The sequence below is a fragment of the Berghia stephanieae genome, chromosome 2 (assembly GCF_034508935.2).
Source record: "Berghia stephanieae isolate SIO BIC M18660-M18661 chromosome 2, UCSD_Bste_1.3, whole genome shotgun sequence".
NCBI classification, from domain to species: domain Eukaryota; kingdom Metazoa; phylum Mollusca; class Gastropoda; order Nudibranchia; family Aeolidiidae; genus Berghia; species Berghia stephanieae.
In genome coordinates, this window is record NC_088361.1 from 104,303,496 (window position 1) to 104,321,160 (window position 17,665).

The following is a 17,665-nucleotide window of genomic DNA, read 5'->3' on the forward strand; positions in this document are numbered from 1 at the left end:
GGGGAAGACAGGTCTCTGCTGACAGAGCTAGGAGCTGCTGAGAAGTTCTGTGTCGAGTTTTTGAAGCAGCCCGAAAATTGGACGTTGGTGGAGCAAGCTAGGTTTTACTATCTTGGAGGCTTTCTCTTGTCAGTTAGTCCCGAGGCGATCTTGGAAGTTGCTCAGCACAGTACAGAACACAAGAAAACCGTCGTCACCAACCTACACGCCACGTTTCTTTGCAAGTTTTTCGCCGATTCGAAGCTGGACTTGATGAAACACGTGGACGTTTTGTTCGGCAATGAAGACGAAGTTGCGGAGTTCTCCAAGTGCGTCGGCTTCGGTACCTCTGATTTGAAAGAGATCGCGTTGAAAATTTCGCAACTGCCCAAGGCGAATCCTTCTCGCCCCCGGGTAGCCATCGTCACCAGAGGGAAGAAGTCAACCATTTTGGCGTCGGACGGGGAGGTGAAAGAAATTGCAGTGGTGCCCGTTGACCCCGCCGAGATCAAGGACACGAATGGTTGCGGGGACGCGTTTGTCGGGGGATTCCTGTCACAGCTCGTCCAGGGCAAGCCTCTGTCAGATTGTTTACGATGCGGCACCTACGCTGCGAACACGGTCATCAGGCGTTTTGGATGTACCTACCCAGACCATCCCGAATTTGAATAATCTCCTCGATAACTTACTATTTAGTTCGATTGGTGTCTCAGATCATGAGGTCATTTAAAGAGTGCTTGAAATGTCTTTTTAGAAGAGTTAGATGTTAACTTTTAAACTCAATATTTACCTCTTACCCCCCCCCCCCTCTCTCTTTCTCTCTATCTCTCTTCCCCCCCCCCCCCCCCCCCCCCCTCCCCCACCTCCCCCCCCCCCCCCCCCACCCCCCACCTGTCTTTCTCTATTTCTCTCACATTCTTTTTTAATTCAAACCAACCACAACATTTTTCTTCCTTTTCTTCCTCCCTAATCTTATTCCCCCTCTTTTTTATTTTTTTCCATCATATTTTATTTTTCGGTCTCATAAAGCATAATTATAAATTACTTTAATTTACTAAAAGTATGTTTATTGCTCTTTGATTGTGAAGCAATGATCCGATTATTTTGTTGTTCATAGTCGTTATACTAACAGTGAACAGTTTGGCAATAGAAATAATGCTGACGATAGATAGTGAACAATGACATTAAGAAACAAAGTGCGATCCACCCGTAAATGAACAGAAGTCGGTAGGACATCTGGGATACTCATCTCCATTGCTATCGTCGTCATCATCGTCCTTATTATTATCGTTGTTATGACCTTTGTTTGTAGTCATCACGTTTTGACATGATATTATTGGTCTAGTTAGTGTGTGATAATGTTAGTTTAGTTCTATTTAAAGATCTATAAATAGATAAATAGCTAGCTCGATAGATAGATTATTGCACACACAAAAAAGCTATCGAGCATGCTATGTGATTCAACTAATTCCTCTCTAACATAGAAAGATAGATAGATATTTGGATAGATAGATAGATAGATAGATAGATAGATAGATATTTGGATAGATAGATAGATAGATAGATAGATAGATAGATAGATAGATAGATAGATAGATAGATAGATAGATAGATAGATAGATAGATAGATAGATAGATATGGAAAGAGGTGAGAGATAGAGAGAGAGAGAGAAAAGAAAAGAGTGAGAGAGAGAACGAAAGAAAGAGAGAGAGAGAGAGAGAGAGAGAGAGAGAGAGAGAGAGAGAGAGAGAGAGAGAGAGAGAGAGAGAGAGAGAGAGGGGGGGGGATTTGAAGGGGGTATAAAGTTTGTCTACTAAATTATAACAGCGATATTGTCTAATATTATATTATATAATGTAAAAGGTCTGGATTCTGGAGTTTTCTTCTCCACGTCCTTCCCAAAAGGTGGCTGTCAAAATGGCAAAATGTCGGCGAAATCAAATCGACAGTGATGATTTTTGTATTACAACGTATTAAATTGTGGCGATGATTTTGTTGTTATTGTTATTGTTATTTGTTATTGTTATGATTAACTTTTCAATGTTCATTTATTGTAAGATCTGTCAGCCATTGAGTGAGAGTCTTACCACTTTGCTTTTGTCACTATGCATGCCTGGGGCGGCGTCTCGTGTGTTTTTGATCAACGTATACCTTATTTACAGGTCTGATAGCCCAACATCATTATGGTCTTGTTGTTGTTGTGATGGAAATAATCTCGAACCTTCTCGAAATAAGATCAATCAATCCATGACAACAGCAATGTTTAAAACAATCCCATAATTCCGTTTGATTATCAGACCTGGAAATATATGCACGTTGTTTTTGATCCATGTCTGTTCATAATGCTCACCCCCCCCCCCCAAAGAACACACCAAAAAAAAAACAACAAAAAAAAACAAAAAAACCCGGAAAATAAACACATTAAAAAATTTTTATCCAGAAAGGTCGTCGTTCAAGTATCGATTCATTGAAATGACCCTTATCATCTATCCAAAAATTCTGAAACCTGGGACGGACTTTTAAGGAATTCCTAAGTTTGAGAGTTTTTGGGCAAGATGTGGGTCATTTAAATCGATCGATATTTGAAGTTAGAGTTTTCTGGACAAAATTTATCATCAGATTACGACAGATTTAATAATACAACATTTTTTTTTCTTAACATGACAAAAGTTTTGACATATTCTCGAAATATTAGTCCGTCTCTCGGTGCTTTACGTTCTGTTCTGTGTTTATTCGTCCCTGGTATTGATCTATAGGATGATTCCACTACACAGGCTTTGTTGATTTCGTTGACAACGATCTTTTCCCGACGTACACATATTTACAGGTCTGGTTATCGCTGATGATCTGATAACTTAGCGCTATTGATTCTCGGGCTTGTTTTAAGGTCGTTGTTTTTATCGACGCTATTTAGCCAAGTTTTGAAAGTTGTTTTTTGGGTTGTTTTTTTTTTTTTTTTCTGGGTGGGGTTCCTGACCGCCCATAATGGGCAGTAAGTGACGATACTTACTGTGTCTTCTATCCCCCGATATCTGTTTTCCATCATGTTTTCTGTCTTTGTCTTGGGGTGAGATTAATTGGTTTTGTCCTGGCCCTGTCCGGATACCCTAGCTGGGAGGGAGACAGTCAAATATTAGAGTTTTGGGAGATGATATTTTTTTGTCATCTAAATAATTTCTCTGTTAAACACTATATTATGTTTTATTTACATATCATATTTGAGTTGTAAACATTTGAGTGTGTTCCTATTAGTGAGGACCCGTGCTAGTGTCTGGATGAGACTTTTAGGTGATCTCAAACTAAGTACTTCGATAGTGTGCGCTTGGAATCTACATCGGTTTCCTAGTTGAACCAATTCCCCTTTTTCTTACCTTTTCTTGGTTCTTAGGTGCTTTAATTGTTATTCTGGAACTTTTTACTATCCCATTTTCTTCCTTTTTACTGGCGCTGACATGACCTTAATGTGTATCAAGCGCCGTAAAACCCTTAAAAACTAGCGAACAAAAACAACGTTGTTTTTATTATTTTTTTTTTCTTGTTGTTCACGACAACAACGAAACTCATAACAATTCGGGTTATCAGACCTGTCTATAGGTATACGTCCACTTGTTCCAATCCTCTAGTCTTCTAACGGAGAGGCCCGTCGTCTACACACCTCAGCCAACAGTGGCAGACTGTGCCCGCCTTTCTCCTCCCCTCCCCCCTCCCCCTATCGGCTCTCACGGCAGCTCTCTGTTTTTCCATATCCTACCGCACACCTGGTAAAACACGTTTTTTTCATTTTGCCCCCCCCCCCCCCCCCCCCCCCCCACAAAAAACAAAACAAACAAAAAACCCCAAACAAACAATGTTTTCTTCGTTGATTGATTTAGATGAACCAATAGTCCCATATAGCTTGTACAGTAGCCCCACAGAATACGTTTCCCCCTAGACGAGCGTCCTATGTGGTCTTCTGGTATGACACTCACTTTCGGATCGGAAGGTCCTGGGTTCGAGCCTCGCTCGCTCGGCGCATAGTTGAGTCTTTGGAAAAGGCTCTTTACTCACATTCTATCACCGTACTCAGGTGTAAAATGAGTACCTGGCCGTTAACAGCATTGTCTCTTTCGGAAGACCAACAGACGTCATGTCTCGTATTACATGTTAAGTGCTGCTGTTGGTCAGGGACCCTTTTTGTGAAGCGCTTTGAGCACGTTTGTCCCTTAAATAATCGTCTGTATTGTAAGTCTCAATGCTTTCTGACCGACCAAAATGAAAATGAACGTGTTTTGTCATTGTGAGGCAGTGTTATAATCCTTATTATCGCCAATAATAATAATATTACATGCTTATTCAATCTCACATACTTTTTGTTATTCTCATGCTTTGTTGTTTTTGTTGTTATTTTTCTATATTGCATGTTATTCCAATTCTGCCGAATTCTGAAGAAAGAAAAATAATAAAATTATTGAACGTTTAAAAAAAAATTTGGTCAGAAAACACCTCCCCCTTCAAATTCTATTTATCGATTAAATTGATTGACTCTCGTCTCGTCAAAAAACTGTCAAATCTGGGACTCTCTTGAAAACATTTTTTTTGGAAGTCCCAGGTTTGAGAGCTTTTTGACAAAGGTGAGAGTCATTTTTATAAATCGATATTTGAAGATGAGTTTTCTGGCCAAAATCTTTTTTTTTCTTCTTAATTTTATTTTTTTCTTTGTTTGGAGTGCGACTGAATTCTTATGTTTGTTATTTTCCACTCTGACTCCACCATGACTTGAATAAGGATACGAAAATATTATCGTCTTAAATATCTGAATGGATTTTTTCCTCTGTTGAACATCTAGGCAGATGTATATTTAATTTCTTCTTGTAACACGTTCAGCTTTCTTTTTTTTTTCATGTGAAACAGAAAACAAAAATATGGGTACAATTTTGGCGTAAACGTTTTGAATTTACCTCTAATATCTATATCGATGGTCGAAGGATTCCGCCCAAAATTAGATAAAACATGGTGCGCAAAACTCGTAGACTTCAGAGGTTTGATGCTCCTATAGTGAAAATCCGGACTTTAGTAGAGTTTGATCCGCCGATCGTGAAAATCCGGACTTTAGAGGTTTGATGCGCCGATCGTGAAAATCCGGACGTCAGAGGTTTGATGCGCCGATCGTGAAAATCTGGACTTCAGAGGTTTGATGCGCCGATCGTGAAAATCCGGACTTCAGAGGTTTGATGCGCCGATCGTGAAAATCCGGACGTCAGAGGTTTGATGCGCCGATCGTGAAAATCCGGACTTCAGAGGTTTGATGCGCTGATCGTGAAAATCCGGACTTCAGAGGTTTGATGCGCCGATCGTGAAAATCCGGACTTCAGAGGTTTGATGCGCCGACCATCGATACACAACTTTTTTGCTAAATTAATTTAGAAGGATAATGTACTCGGGGAAAAGTCCAGTTATCTAGTCTGAGAACAATAATAATACGTAATAATAATAAAGAGACGTATCAAGTGTAGAGGGATCTGTACGGTTTGTTGTTATAGTCTTGTTATAGTGTTGAGAGGTTTTCACTGTTTTTAGTATTTCCACCCGAGTGACTTTGTTGTGTTGGTTTTACCGTTAAATAAGGGATGTCCTTTCATAATCCATGCCACCTAAAGTATATATACATGAACTGTTCAAATAATTTCTTTTCTTTTTTTTTTTTTTCTTTTTTTGGTTTAAATTTGAATTATACAAATTGTGACCGACTGCCTTGAAACGGTATAATTTCTGGGTGGTCTAGATACTAAAGGGGGTCCAAGATCGAGCCCCGGTGCAGTCGAAATTATTTTCTGACCACCCCCCCCCCCGCGCCTTGCTGTCCACACAGCTGTGAATGGGTAGCCGAGTCTGTTAGATTTGGCGGGGAGTACTTTGCGATAGACTAGCGCCCTATCCAAAGGATAACATGCCATTGATATTGTCCTTGTCACGCTATAGGAACCGGGATAAACTCCGGCTCCATGGCGGGGGGTCCAATTCTTCTGAAGGACAACCAGATACTGTAAATTGAATTTGTAGGAGTGAAATTTACATTGTTGACGACTACATTATAGATGTACAGTCGAGAAACGGATATATCGACATCGTCGGAATCGCGCTAAAATGTCGATATAAGCGTGATGTCGATATAACTGTTGTCGATATATTATTCCGCTCTGCAATGTAATTGTTTATAGCGACAAAAATGGAAATGTAGCATTTCTGGACATTTTGACTTAAATGTCACTTCATTAGTGTTTGGGTTTGTTTTTTTTTTTCCATGAATCTGGATCACCCCGGAATAATACCGGTTCGCCACAATTGTAAGGAATCTGTTTTATTATGGCGTGTTTTTGGAACTGATTTAGCTATTTATTTATTTGTTTTGGTTCGAAATTAAAGATAATAATTTTGTTTAAATGTCTTTAGAACAAGTAATTATGGAATGGCATCCCTTATGTAACTGGAGAAGAAACCGCGAATCAAACTAGATATTATTATTATTACGACAGCATTACAACGCGTCGCTTTGACACCTATTGTGTTTTCTTTTGTTTTTATTCATGGCCTTAAACGGCGCCGCAGTTCAGCCGCTGGCCACCAAGTGCTCTACACACACACTCACAAACACTCACTCAAAGACACACACACACACTCACAAACACTCAAAGACACACACACACACACACACTCACAAACACTCACTCAAAGACACACACACACACACACACATAATGTACACTTAACATTCACTTCCATGGTCAAGAGAAAAAAATAATAATTGATGCGATGTATTTAAATGTAATTAATCCTTACCGCCAGATCAAATCATACCAGTGCACAAAATCTATTTATATCCGTTAATAGTCTGTTGGAGAGGCTTCAGTGAGAGCTAATCACTCAAACTTGGCGGGTTGAGAACGATAATGACACACATAGAGTTGAGCGACGTCAATTCTATAGTTCGAATTTTATCTATCATATAAAAACGTTAATTTCTTGATGGGGATTTTGTAGAACGTAGAACACGGGTTAGTACCAAATGAAAATAAGTGAAGGGAAGAGAGGTGGGAAGCGTGGATATTATGATTGAAGAAAAAGATAAAATAGAGTCGATATGTTTGAAAGGTTATCTACCCTTTAATCTGAAATTGAAATTTAATCGTTGAAAACTTTTTAAATAATTTTTTTTTTTAGTTCTTGTAAAATCCTAAATTCTTGTAAAATGAAGAATTAATAAATGAAGATGGTAGTTGTAGGTAAAGAAATCAGGGTAGTCAAATGAAAAGAAATATGACAGACATTTTTTAGACGGTGCTTGAAATATAATTATTTTTTCTTGGGATCAGAGGGGGTTGTAAATTATTGATATTCGTTGGGTAGTTACCTAGATTAGACAGCTACACTCTCACAAAAATTTACTGCCCGTACCTACGCTCACGTACACATGAGTTATACACACTTATACACAAGCACAGTTTGTTAGTTGTTACACAGCACACTATCTATAACATACACAGAGCACACTATCTATAACATACACACAGCACACTGTCTATAACATACACACAGCACACTATCTATAACATACACACAGCACACTATCTATAACATACACACAGCACACTATCTATAACATACACACTATCTATAACATACACAGCACACTATCTATAACATACACACAGCACACTATCTATAACATACACACAGCACACTATCTATAACATACACACAGCACACTATCTATAACATACACAGAGCACACTATCTATAACATACACACAGCACACTATCTATAACATACACACAGCACACTATCTATAACATACACACACACAGCACACTATCTATAACACACACACAGCACACTATCTATAACATACACACAGCACACTATCTATAACATACACACAGCACACTATCTATAACATACACACAGCACACTATCTATAACATACGCACAGCACACTATCTATAACATACACACAGCACACTATCTATAACATACACACACACTATCTATAACACACACACAGCACACTATCTATAACACACACACAGCACACTATATATAACACACACAGCACACTATCTATAACATACACACACACACTATCTATAACACACACACACAGCACACTATCTATAACACACACAGCACACTATCTATAACACACACACAGCACACTATATATAACACACACAGCATACTATCTATAACATACACACAGCACACTATCTATAACATACACACACAGAGCACTAACGTGGTCGAGTAGGTTGAAAGCGGACTCAAGGATGGGTATCCCGGTTGTACAGGTCGAAACCAAGACATTCAATAGATACCAATCATGCCCAAGTGATTGAGTGTTTGTTTATGGATTAGTGGCCGTTTCGATTCCGTCGTTACTATCAATGTCTAGAGCATAATCCACGGCTCAATTCATTAATTCATTAATTGATTAATTAATTATAATAATGCAGATGTTGCTGCTTTGAAGCTCCGAGAAATAAATAGAAATAATAATGGTAAAATGGAATAGAAGATTCGGTTTGATTTACGAATGCAGACGTTTCGGGTTTCCCCTTTGCCAACAAAACACGAACGACGAATGGCGGACACGAAGACAGATGCTGCGGACGTTTAGAGTTTCCCCTTCGTCAACAAAACCCGATGAATGCGAAACTAAAATTGAATGAGATATTTTCTCTCATTTATTATTATTATTATTATTATTATTATTATTATTATTATTATTATTATTATTATTATTATTATTATTATTATTATTATTATTATTATTATTATTATTATTATTATTATTATATTATTATTATTATTATTATTATTTAATTCGTCTTTATAGTGATTCAGTCATCGTATTTGGTTGACAAAGAGGAAACCCGAAACGTCCACATTATCTATCTGTCTTCCCATCTGCCAGCCGCCTTTACTACAGTGTTTCAGTCGTCGTGTGTTGGCCGCGAAACGCCCGTGTCATCTATCCTATCTTCTTCTTTTTACTGGCGCTGATTTAATCTAAACGTGTTGCAAGCGCCGTAAAACCCTTAAAAACAAACAAAAACAATCATTTGGGGAGACCTTCCATAAGCTACTACATCCCAAGTATTCTTGTTCTAGTAGGGGGTTTGGGAGCGGGGAAACTTTTTTTTTTTTTTTTTAATCTCCCCCCTCCCAAACCCCCTACACTAGAACTTCTAGTAGGGGGTTTGGGAGGGGGGAGACTTAAAAAAAAGCCCCCCCCCCCCCCCCTTCCCAAACCCCCTGCTAGAACAAGAATACTTGGAATGGAAGGTCTCCCATCATTTGTCCAGGTAAATGAAATCGAAGCTTCTAGTCCATGGTATTTTTTTGTTATTGGTGGCTCAATCAATCAATAAAAATGCACGGTTTTTTATTGGGTGTTCTTTGTTGTTAGCTACCACTACTATTACTATCTACCTCAAACCAAAGATGGAAACTGAAATCGTTCTGAATCAGTGCACGAATTTATTCTATTTTATAACTTCAACACTAAGTCGCTAGAAGTTGTGGAGACTGTCCAAAGTCATCTACCAAAAAAAATAAATGAATATGATAGGACGGTTTATAATAATGATAATAATAATAATGATAATATATTTTAGAACTTAATACCGAACATGGAACGCTTCGGGCCCAAAGCCCTTCTTCAGCCGATATCAGAAACAGTTAAGACGTAGTACCTGTTCTTGTTGGTGTTGGTTGGAGAAGGGTTTTGAACCCGAAACATTACATGTTCAGTGTTTTGTTCTTTTTTTTTCTTTCTTTCTTTTTTTATCTTTTAAACATTATTTATTTATTTATATTTTTTTTTAAATTTTATTTATTTTTTATTTTTATTTGAAGCCGTTCTATTCATTTCTGTACATGACTTTTTGCTCGTATTCCTGTGCATGAGATAACACATTTGTTTTTTGTTTTTCTTCATTTTGGCCAGAAATTTATTTAGCATAACATAATAATTCGATTTTATTGACATACCAAGACGATCCCAGATTTTATCAACGTTTCAAACCCGAGACTTCCAATTGTTTAAGACTTGTTTTTTTTTTTTTAATATTTTTAACAAACAAAAAAGTTGGGCGTCATTCTTATCCATCAATATTACTTATGTATGTGAAATTAAAGTTTTATGGCCAAAGTGGGAAATAAAATAAAATGTGTTTTTAGCCAGTTTACAGCAACAGCTCTACTACTACAGACTTCGTAGGGAAAAAAAACCCGCACAATTTTTTTTCTTAATTTTTTTTTTTACCCCATTAATTCATTTAGGGTTGGTTCATATGAATAAATAGCCATCGTCTTGTTATAACCATGTTTATTCGTTTCTCTATCCACAACCACCCGCTAGTTTGTTTTTTGTTTTTTTTTTTTTTTTTTTTTTAATTGTCGACTTTACTGTTTTGTTGCTTGTGTGATATTGGTATGTTATAACTTTTGAAACCATGCAATTTTTAAAAAATATATATTATCATGATTTGTTTTTTGTTTTTTTTTTTGCTTGTTTGTTTTGTTTTGTTTTGTTTTGTTTTTTCTCTAACGATGCTTACATTATAGGCCAGTAGCGTTGATATTGTTTTTATGTTCTTTGTTATATATATTTGATATTTATATGTATTATTATATTATACAAATCCAGCGTTTCCTTGTGGGATTCCGTTCCTTTTTCTTTTTCTTTTTTTTCTTCTCTTTTTTTTTTGTTGTTGTTGTTGTTGTTGTTGTTGTTATTGTTGTTGATTTTTGTTGTGTTATATTTTGTTTTATTTTATGATGGAAACTGAGATATAATTGCAATTTCCCATGTATAGTGGTAGTGTTATTATTCTATCCCCAACTTTTCACCTTATCATTATAACGCATTTGTCATACATTGTTTTTGGTGTGTGTGTGTGTGTGTGTGTGTGTGTGTGTGAGAGAGAGAGAGAGAGAGAGAGAGAGAGAGAGAGAGAGAGAGAGAGAGAGAAATGATATCATTGTATAATTGCTAACACATGTAATGTACCATATCATACATACTTAGGGTACTTGCATACCTACAGTAGTTTCCTGCATAGGGCTTCGTGTATATATATATATACATTTCTAATAACTACCTCTTTATTTCTTTCTTTATTTATTTATTTATTCTCACTTTTTATTTTACACTTTCTGTTGGAGAATGTGTAAAAAAAAAACGAGGTGAGAATAAATAAATAAATAAATAAATAAATAAATAAATAAATAATTCTCTCCAAGAAACTGTCGATCATTTTACATGGCTTCTCAATCATATAATAACTATGTCTGTATTTGTGACTGCTCCCTTCAATAATATATGGTATTACCAAGTTAACGGTTACGTTTCTTCGAAGTAGAAAACCAGGATCTTTCCCCAGTCGTCGCCGCACCGGACGTCGTGGGGGGTGGGGCGACGTTTGAGGACTGAGGAAAGATCCTGGTTTTCTTCCTCGTGGTTCGTCGGTCGTTTAGGTTCGGGAAACGTCACCGTTAACAGTGCTGATGGTTTTCCTCGGATCCGCGGAAATCCGCGATTTTGGAGTCCAGAGGAGGAATTTCCTCCTTTTAAAAATCACATTTTCTCGAAACAATGTGCTAGCAATGAGAGAGTTGATGTGTGGTGGAACACAGGTGCAGTTTCCCACTCTCCAGAAGTTAGCTAGAGTATCAATGATAGTCTATCATCTCAATTACTCTAAAAGTTGGGTTTCGTGCAGTAAAAATGGGGCTTAAAGGCAATCGTTCAACATTTTCCTACTTTTTCACTTTTTGTAACCATCAGCACTGAGTTAACTTGGTACTGTCGCGACGGACGTTGTTGAAACTATTACCAGCTCGAAGCAGTGTGTTAGATTTGTGCCATGTCTGTATATTATTTGCTTCTCGAGACAGTCGATGTAGTGTTGTTGTCTGACTTTATCAGTTTTGGAAAAAAAAAAAAAAAAAAAAAAAAAACACAGTTTGTTTTTGTGTAAAATAAATGTCATTTTTTTCTTCAATCCTGACTCGTGTGTCTTGTTTTATTTAATAAGGGGAGCGAAGTGGCCGAGTGGTTAAGGCATTGCACTGTGACCCGGAAGGTCCCGGGTTCGAGTCCCGCTTTAGGAACTTTAGTTCTTTCTTTTTTTTTTTTTTGGGGGGGGGGGGGGGGGCAAGATTATTAACCCCCAATTTGCTTCCTTCTGGGTGGGGATCCTGACCTCCCAGAGGTACATACTATGTCTTCTATCCCCCTATGTCTGTTTTCCAACATGCTTTCTGTCTTCGTCTTGGAATGAGATTACTTTGTTTTGTCCTGGCCCCGGCCGGATACCTTGGCTGGGAGGGAAACAGTCAAATGTATAGTTAGTTTTGGGAGATGATATTTTTTTTCCTTGTAAATCATCTCTCTGTTATGCACTGTATTATGTTTTATTTATGTATTATATATCATTTGTAAACATTTGAGTGTGTTCCTCTTAGTGGGGACCTGTGCTTGTGTCTGGATGAGACTTTGAGGTGGCCTCAATTTAAGTACACTGATAGTGTGCTCTTGGAATCTACATCTGTTCTCTTTTGAACCAATTCCCCTTTGTCTGCCTTATTCTTGGATGCTTTAATTGTAATTCTAGTACTTTTTACTATCCCATTTTTCCCTTTTTACTGGCGCTGATATGACCTTAATGTGTTGCAAGCGCCGTAAAACCCTTAAAAACAAAACAAAAACAATTTGCTTCCTCGGACAACATGGGTGATTCCTGTTGACGTCAGACATCTTGTTTGATGAGTTATCTATATTCCTTCGTGGAATGCCTGTGTGACGATATATTATAATGTCGTGGCGGAAGCGAAAACTTTTTAAATTTATTTGACGACATGTAATATTTAAGGGTCGAGTGGGGTAGTTTGTGTGTTAAGTGCCTTGCCCAAGGAAACACTGTCAGGACCATAATTTCACTCGATCATGGTCTCCTTCCCGGCACCAAACAAACTTAATGTTGCTTGACTTTTGTGACACGACTCGACACCGCTGGTCCATGAACCACGACCTTGGTGGGGTTGCTGACCTCCCATAGTGGGCAGGGAGGTACCTACTGTGTCTTCTATCCCCCTATGTCTGTTTTCCAACATGCTTTCTGTCTTTGTCTTGGAATGAGATTACTTGGTTTTGTCCTGGCTCTTGCCGGATACCCTGGCTGGGTGGGAAACAGTCAAATGTATAGTTAATTTTGGGAGATGATTTTTTTCCCTTGTAAGTCATCTCTCTGTTATGCACTGTGTTATGTATTATATATATTTTATTTGTAAACATTTGATTGTATTCTTCTTAGTGGGTACCTGTGCTGGTGTCTGGATGAGACTTTTAGGTGATCTCAGACTAAGTACTTTGATAGTGTGCTCTTGGAATCTACCTCTGTTCCCTATTTGAACCAATTCCCCTTTGTCTTACCTTTTCTTGGGTGCTTTAATTGTAATTCTCCAAGAATTCTAGAACTTTTTACTATCCCATTTTTTTCCTTTTTACTTGTGCTGATATGACCTCAATGTGTTGCAAGCGCTGTAAAACCCTTTAAAAAAACACCGCTGGTCCATGAACCACGACCAAGCCACTGTGGTAACAAATCATTTTAGGAGATGCTTTTGTTTCCCCTTGTAAATCATCTCTCTGTTATGTACTGTTACATTATTATTTAAAATAAATAGATACATAAAATTTAAAACAAACAATGTATATATAATATATTTATAAAAAATTCCGCCACGACATCATAGGATATCGTCGCCTAGGCATTCCACGAAGGAATATAGATAACTCATCAAACAAGATGTCTGATGTCAACAGGAATCACCCATGTTGTCCAAATGAGCAAATTGGGGTTTAATAATCTTGCTCAAGGGAAAAAACGAAAGTGCCTGAAGCGGGCCTCGAACCCGGGTCATAGTGCAATGCCTTAACCACTCGGCCACTTCGCCCCCCCCCCCCCATATATATATATATATTTATATATATGAGTGTTGGTGGGTACTCGTAGGTACGAAAGTGCTCGATAATGATGGTTAGAGCTAATATAAAATATAAATTGTCACTCACATTATATGGCCGAGACGTTCACAGAAACGAATGCCTCGGCCTTGTAATGTGAGTGACAATATATATATATATATATATATATATATATATATATATATATATATATATATATATATATATATATATATATATATATATATATATATATATATATTCGTCTTTAAACATTTGAGTGTGTTCCTCTTAGTCTTAGTGGGGACCCGTGTTTGTGTCTGGATGAGACTTTTAGGTGATCTCAAACTAAGTACACTGATGTATTGTGTGCTCTTTGATTGACTTTGAATCTTCGTCTGTTCCCTGTTTGAACCCTTCTCTTTTTGTTTTACTTTTTCTCGTCTGCTTTCAATTGTAAATATACAACTCTTTTGACTATCCCATTTTCTTCCTTTTTACTGGCGCTGAAATGACCCAGATGTGTCGCAAACGCCGTAAAACCCTTAAATACAAAACAAACAGCTTCAAGGAACGAAATTACACCCTACATTTACACATCAAAAACCTAATTGGGAATGAGATTAGCGTCCCTTGATTGGAAGTCACCTTACAGAGAGAACGTCAATTTGGTTTTGAAGTGTCTCAAGCCGCTTTCACCGGAAGCGAGCACGAGAGACGCATGCGCACAGCCAACATGACGTTTTCTCTCTAATAACTTGACGTTACAGACTATGGGTGACGTCCAATCAAGGGATGCTACTCTTCCGCTAATCTCATTCCCTATAGATTTTTTTTAAAACTACAAAGAAACGTTTGATTGGTTGCTTACTACTTTGATCTCGTTGGGAGGTTCGCGTGGTGGGGATGGAAGGAGAGGAGGGGGGGGGGGATGGAAGGAGGGGAGGGGGGGGGGCGTACTGTATCTTTTCTCACTATATATCTTTTGTCCATTTCTTGCTGTTTCGGTCCTTGATATTTAATGAGACGGCTTAGCTACGTCCACATTCTGTGCTGGAGCCCCTTTGTGCGGCTATGTGGTCGAGTGGTATCACACTCGCTTTCGGATCGGAAGGTCCCGGGTTCGAGCCTCGCGCTCGGCGCATAGTTGAGTCCTTCGAAAAGGCTCTTTACTCACATTCTCTCACCGTACTCAGGTGTAAAATGAGTACCTGGCCGTTAACAGCGTTGTCTTTGTCCGAAAAATTGTACTATCGTCTAACAGGCGTCATGTCCCGTCCTACATGTTAAATGTTGCTGTTGACCAGGGACCCTTTGTAAAGCGCTTTGAGCACATTAGGTGGATATTGCGCTATATAAAGCTCAATTAAAAAAATAAAAAGAAATCCACGAGGGATTTAGTCAGAATTGAACGTTTTATTCTATGAGCGATTTTATGTTACCTTTAAATATCGTCTATCTGAGCCTCTTAATTTTTGTATTAAAAAACCGTCTTAGCGTCTAAGAGGTCTAAGGGTCCAACGCTTGAGTACAATATTAAAAGAACAGCGATGGAGGCTATAGGGAATGAGATTAGCGGAAGAGTAGCGTCCCTTCATTGGACGTCACCCATAGTCTGTGACGTCACCGGCAGAAAAGTTATTAGAGAGAGAACGTCATGTTGGTTGTGCGCATGCGCCTCTCGTCCTCGCTTCCGGCGAAAGCGGCTTGAGACACTTCAAAACAAAATTGACGTTCTCTCCGTAAGGTGACGTCCAATCAAGGGACGCTACTCTTCCGCTAATCCCATTCCCTATTTGATCACATCTTACGTCGAGAAGATAGCATTCCAGCCCAAACTGCAATGACAGAATATTTCCTTCATGGCAACAATAAATATGTAGGGAGATCACCAACATCAATAGCAACTACCCTGAACCAGGACCTCTCTATAGTATTTTGGTGACGATTCCTTATCAGCATTCGCTTTGGGTTTTTTTCTAACTGAGGTTGAGTACAAGGTTAGATTCCTCCTGCTAGGATTTACGTCATATATTTTATCCATTTGTCATTCTATTATTTTTTTTTTTAAATAGACACGTTGACTGTGACCTTTAATTCCCTTGGAATAGACCCTAGAGACATATTTCCCATATGGGATGAATAAAGGGAATTTTATTTTATTTATTTTATTATCAACCTTACAACGCTGGATGGTACTCCTGATCTCCCATAGTCGGCAGGGAAGCACTTACTGTGTCCTCTATCCTCCTATATCTGTTTTCTGTTTCTTTCTTAGAATGAGATGACTTGGTTTTGTCCAGGCCCTGGCCGGACACCCTGGCTAGGAGGGAAACAGTCAAATGTATAGTTAGAGTTTTGGGAGATATTTTGTTCCTTGTAAATCATGTCTCTGTTACTGTAATGCACTGTATTGTTTTGACGTATTATATATGATTTGTAAACATTTGAGTGTATTCCTCTTAGTAGGGACCTGTGCTGGTGTCTGGATGAGACTTTTGGGTGATCTCAAACTACGTACTTTGATGGTGTGCTCTTGGAATCTACATCTGTTTCATATTTGAACCAATTCCCCTTCGTCTTACTTTTTCTTGGGTGCTTTAATTGCTATTCTAGAATAAATTTAAAAAATATATTTGTCTCTAGGGTCTATACCAAGGGGAAGACTGTGGTAACCCATGCGTCAGCTGCAGTGCAGCGCCGCAAATTAAGCTAGGGCGAGGTAAATTGCTCAAGGCCACACAGTGAGCGTCGGGTGATCTAACTCTGTACCTTTCGAGTACGAAGCAAAGACATTACCGCTGAGCCGCGCTGCCCCTAAATTTTTACTATCCCATTTTATTCCTTTTTACTGGCGTTGATATGTCCTTTATGTGTTGTAAGCGCCGTAAAACCCTTAAAAACAAAACAATCTTATGTCAGTTATTTAATAAATAATCTTTGGTATTAAATTAATCTTCCAGGTACAGATTCTGAAAGGCATCGATGAAGGAAAACAGGGCGTGGTGTGTAGCATCATCAAGGAACGGAACTGGTGTTATGTTGAAGGACTCAATTGTGTAAGCGCCCCCCCCCCCCTTCCCTCTCCCAACCTAATCTCAGTCACAATAGCATGATACTTTGAATTACTTGAGTCAGTTCCTCGTGCTTTTCAGTACTTTTTGTTTGTTTGTTTGTGGGTCCTTTATGTTTTGAAATAGTATCAGCAGCAGCAATAGTAGTAGTAGTGGTAGTAGTGGTAGTAGTAGTAGTAGTAGTAGTAGTAGTAGTGGTAGTAGTAGTAGTAGTAGTAGTGGTAGTAGTAGTAGTAGTAGTGGTAGTAGTGGTAGTAGTGGTAGTAGTAGTAGTAGTAGTGGTAGTAGTGGTAGTAGTAGTAGTAGTAGTAGTAGTAGTAGTAGTAGTAGTAGTAGTAGTAGTAGTAGTAGTAGTAATAGTAGTAGTAGTAATAGTAGTAGTAGTAGTAGTAGTAGTAGTAGTAGTAGTAGTAGTAGTAATAGTAGTAGTAGTAATAGTAGTAGTAGTAATAGTAGTAGTAGTAGTAGTAGTAGTAGTAGTAGTAATAGTAGTAGTAGTAGTAGTAGTATAACACTATATGGGGATATGAGCAAAATAACGTTGACGGAGATGCTGTTGAGGAATGGGCGGCCGGCAATGACCTCACAATCCTCCATAACCCCAA

The 17,665-nt window shown here is 38.2% G+C and overlaps 2 protein-coding genes across 4 annotated transcripts in view; both read left to right on the forward strand.

The window, feature by feature from the left end:
• LOC144966140 (uncharacterized) overlaps positions 1 to 777 on the forward strand; it is a 14,532-nt gene extending 13,755 nt beyond the window's left edge. For all 3 annotated transcript variants that reach the window (XM_078902253.1, XM_078902254.1, XM_078902255.1), the window contains exon 2: positions 1 to 777. This exon is cut by the window's left edge and continues 405 nt beyond it. In XM_078902253.1, coding sequence (XP_078758379.1) covers positions 1 to 651 — 651 coding nt within the window. In that variant the 3' untranslated portion in view covers positions 652 to 777.
• LOC144966141 (large ribosomal subunit protein uL24m-like) overlaps positions 1 to 17,665 on the forward strand; it is a 63,131-nt gene that overhangs the window by 34,379 nt on the left and 11,087 nt on the right. Inside the window, exon 3 of the mRNA XM_078902256.1 lies at positions 16,950 to 17,045. Coding sequence (XP_078758382.1) covers positions 16,950 to 17,045 — 96 coding nt within the window. The remainder of the gene's footprint in view (positions 1 to 16,949; positions 17,046 to 17,665) is intronic.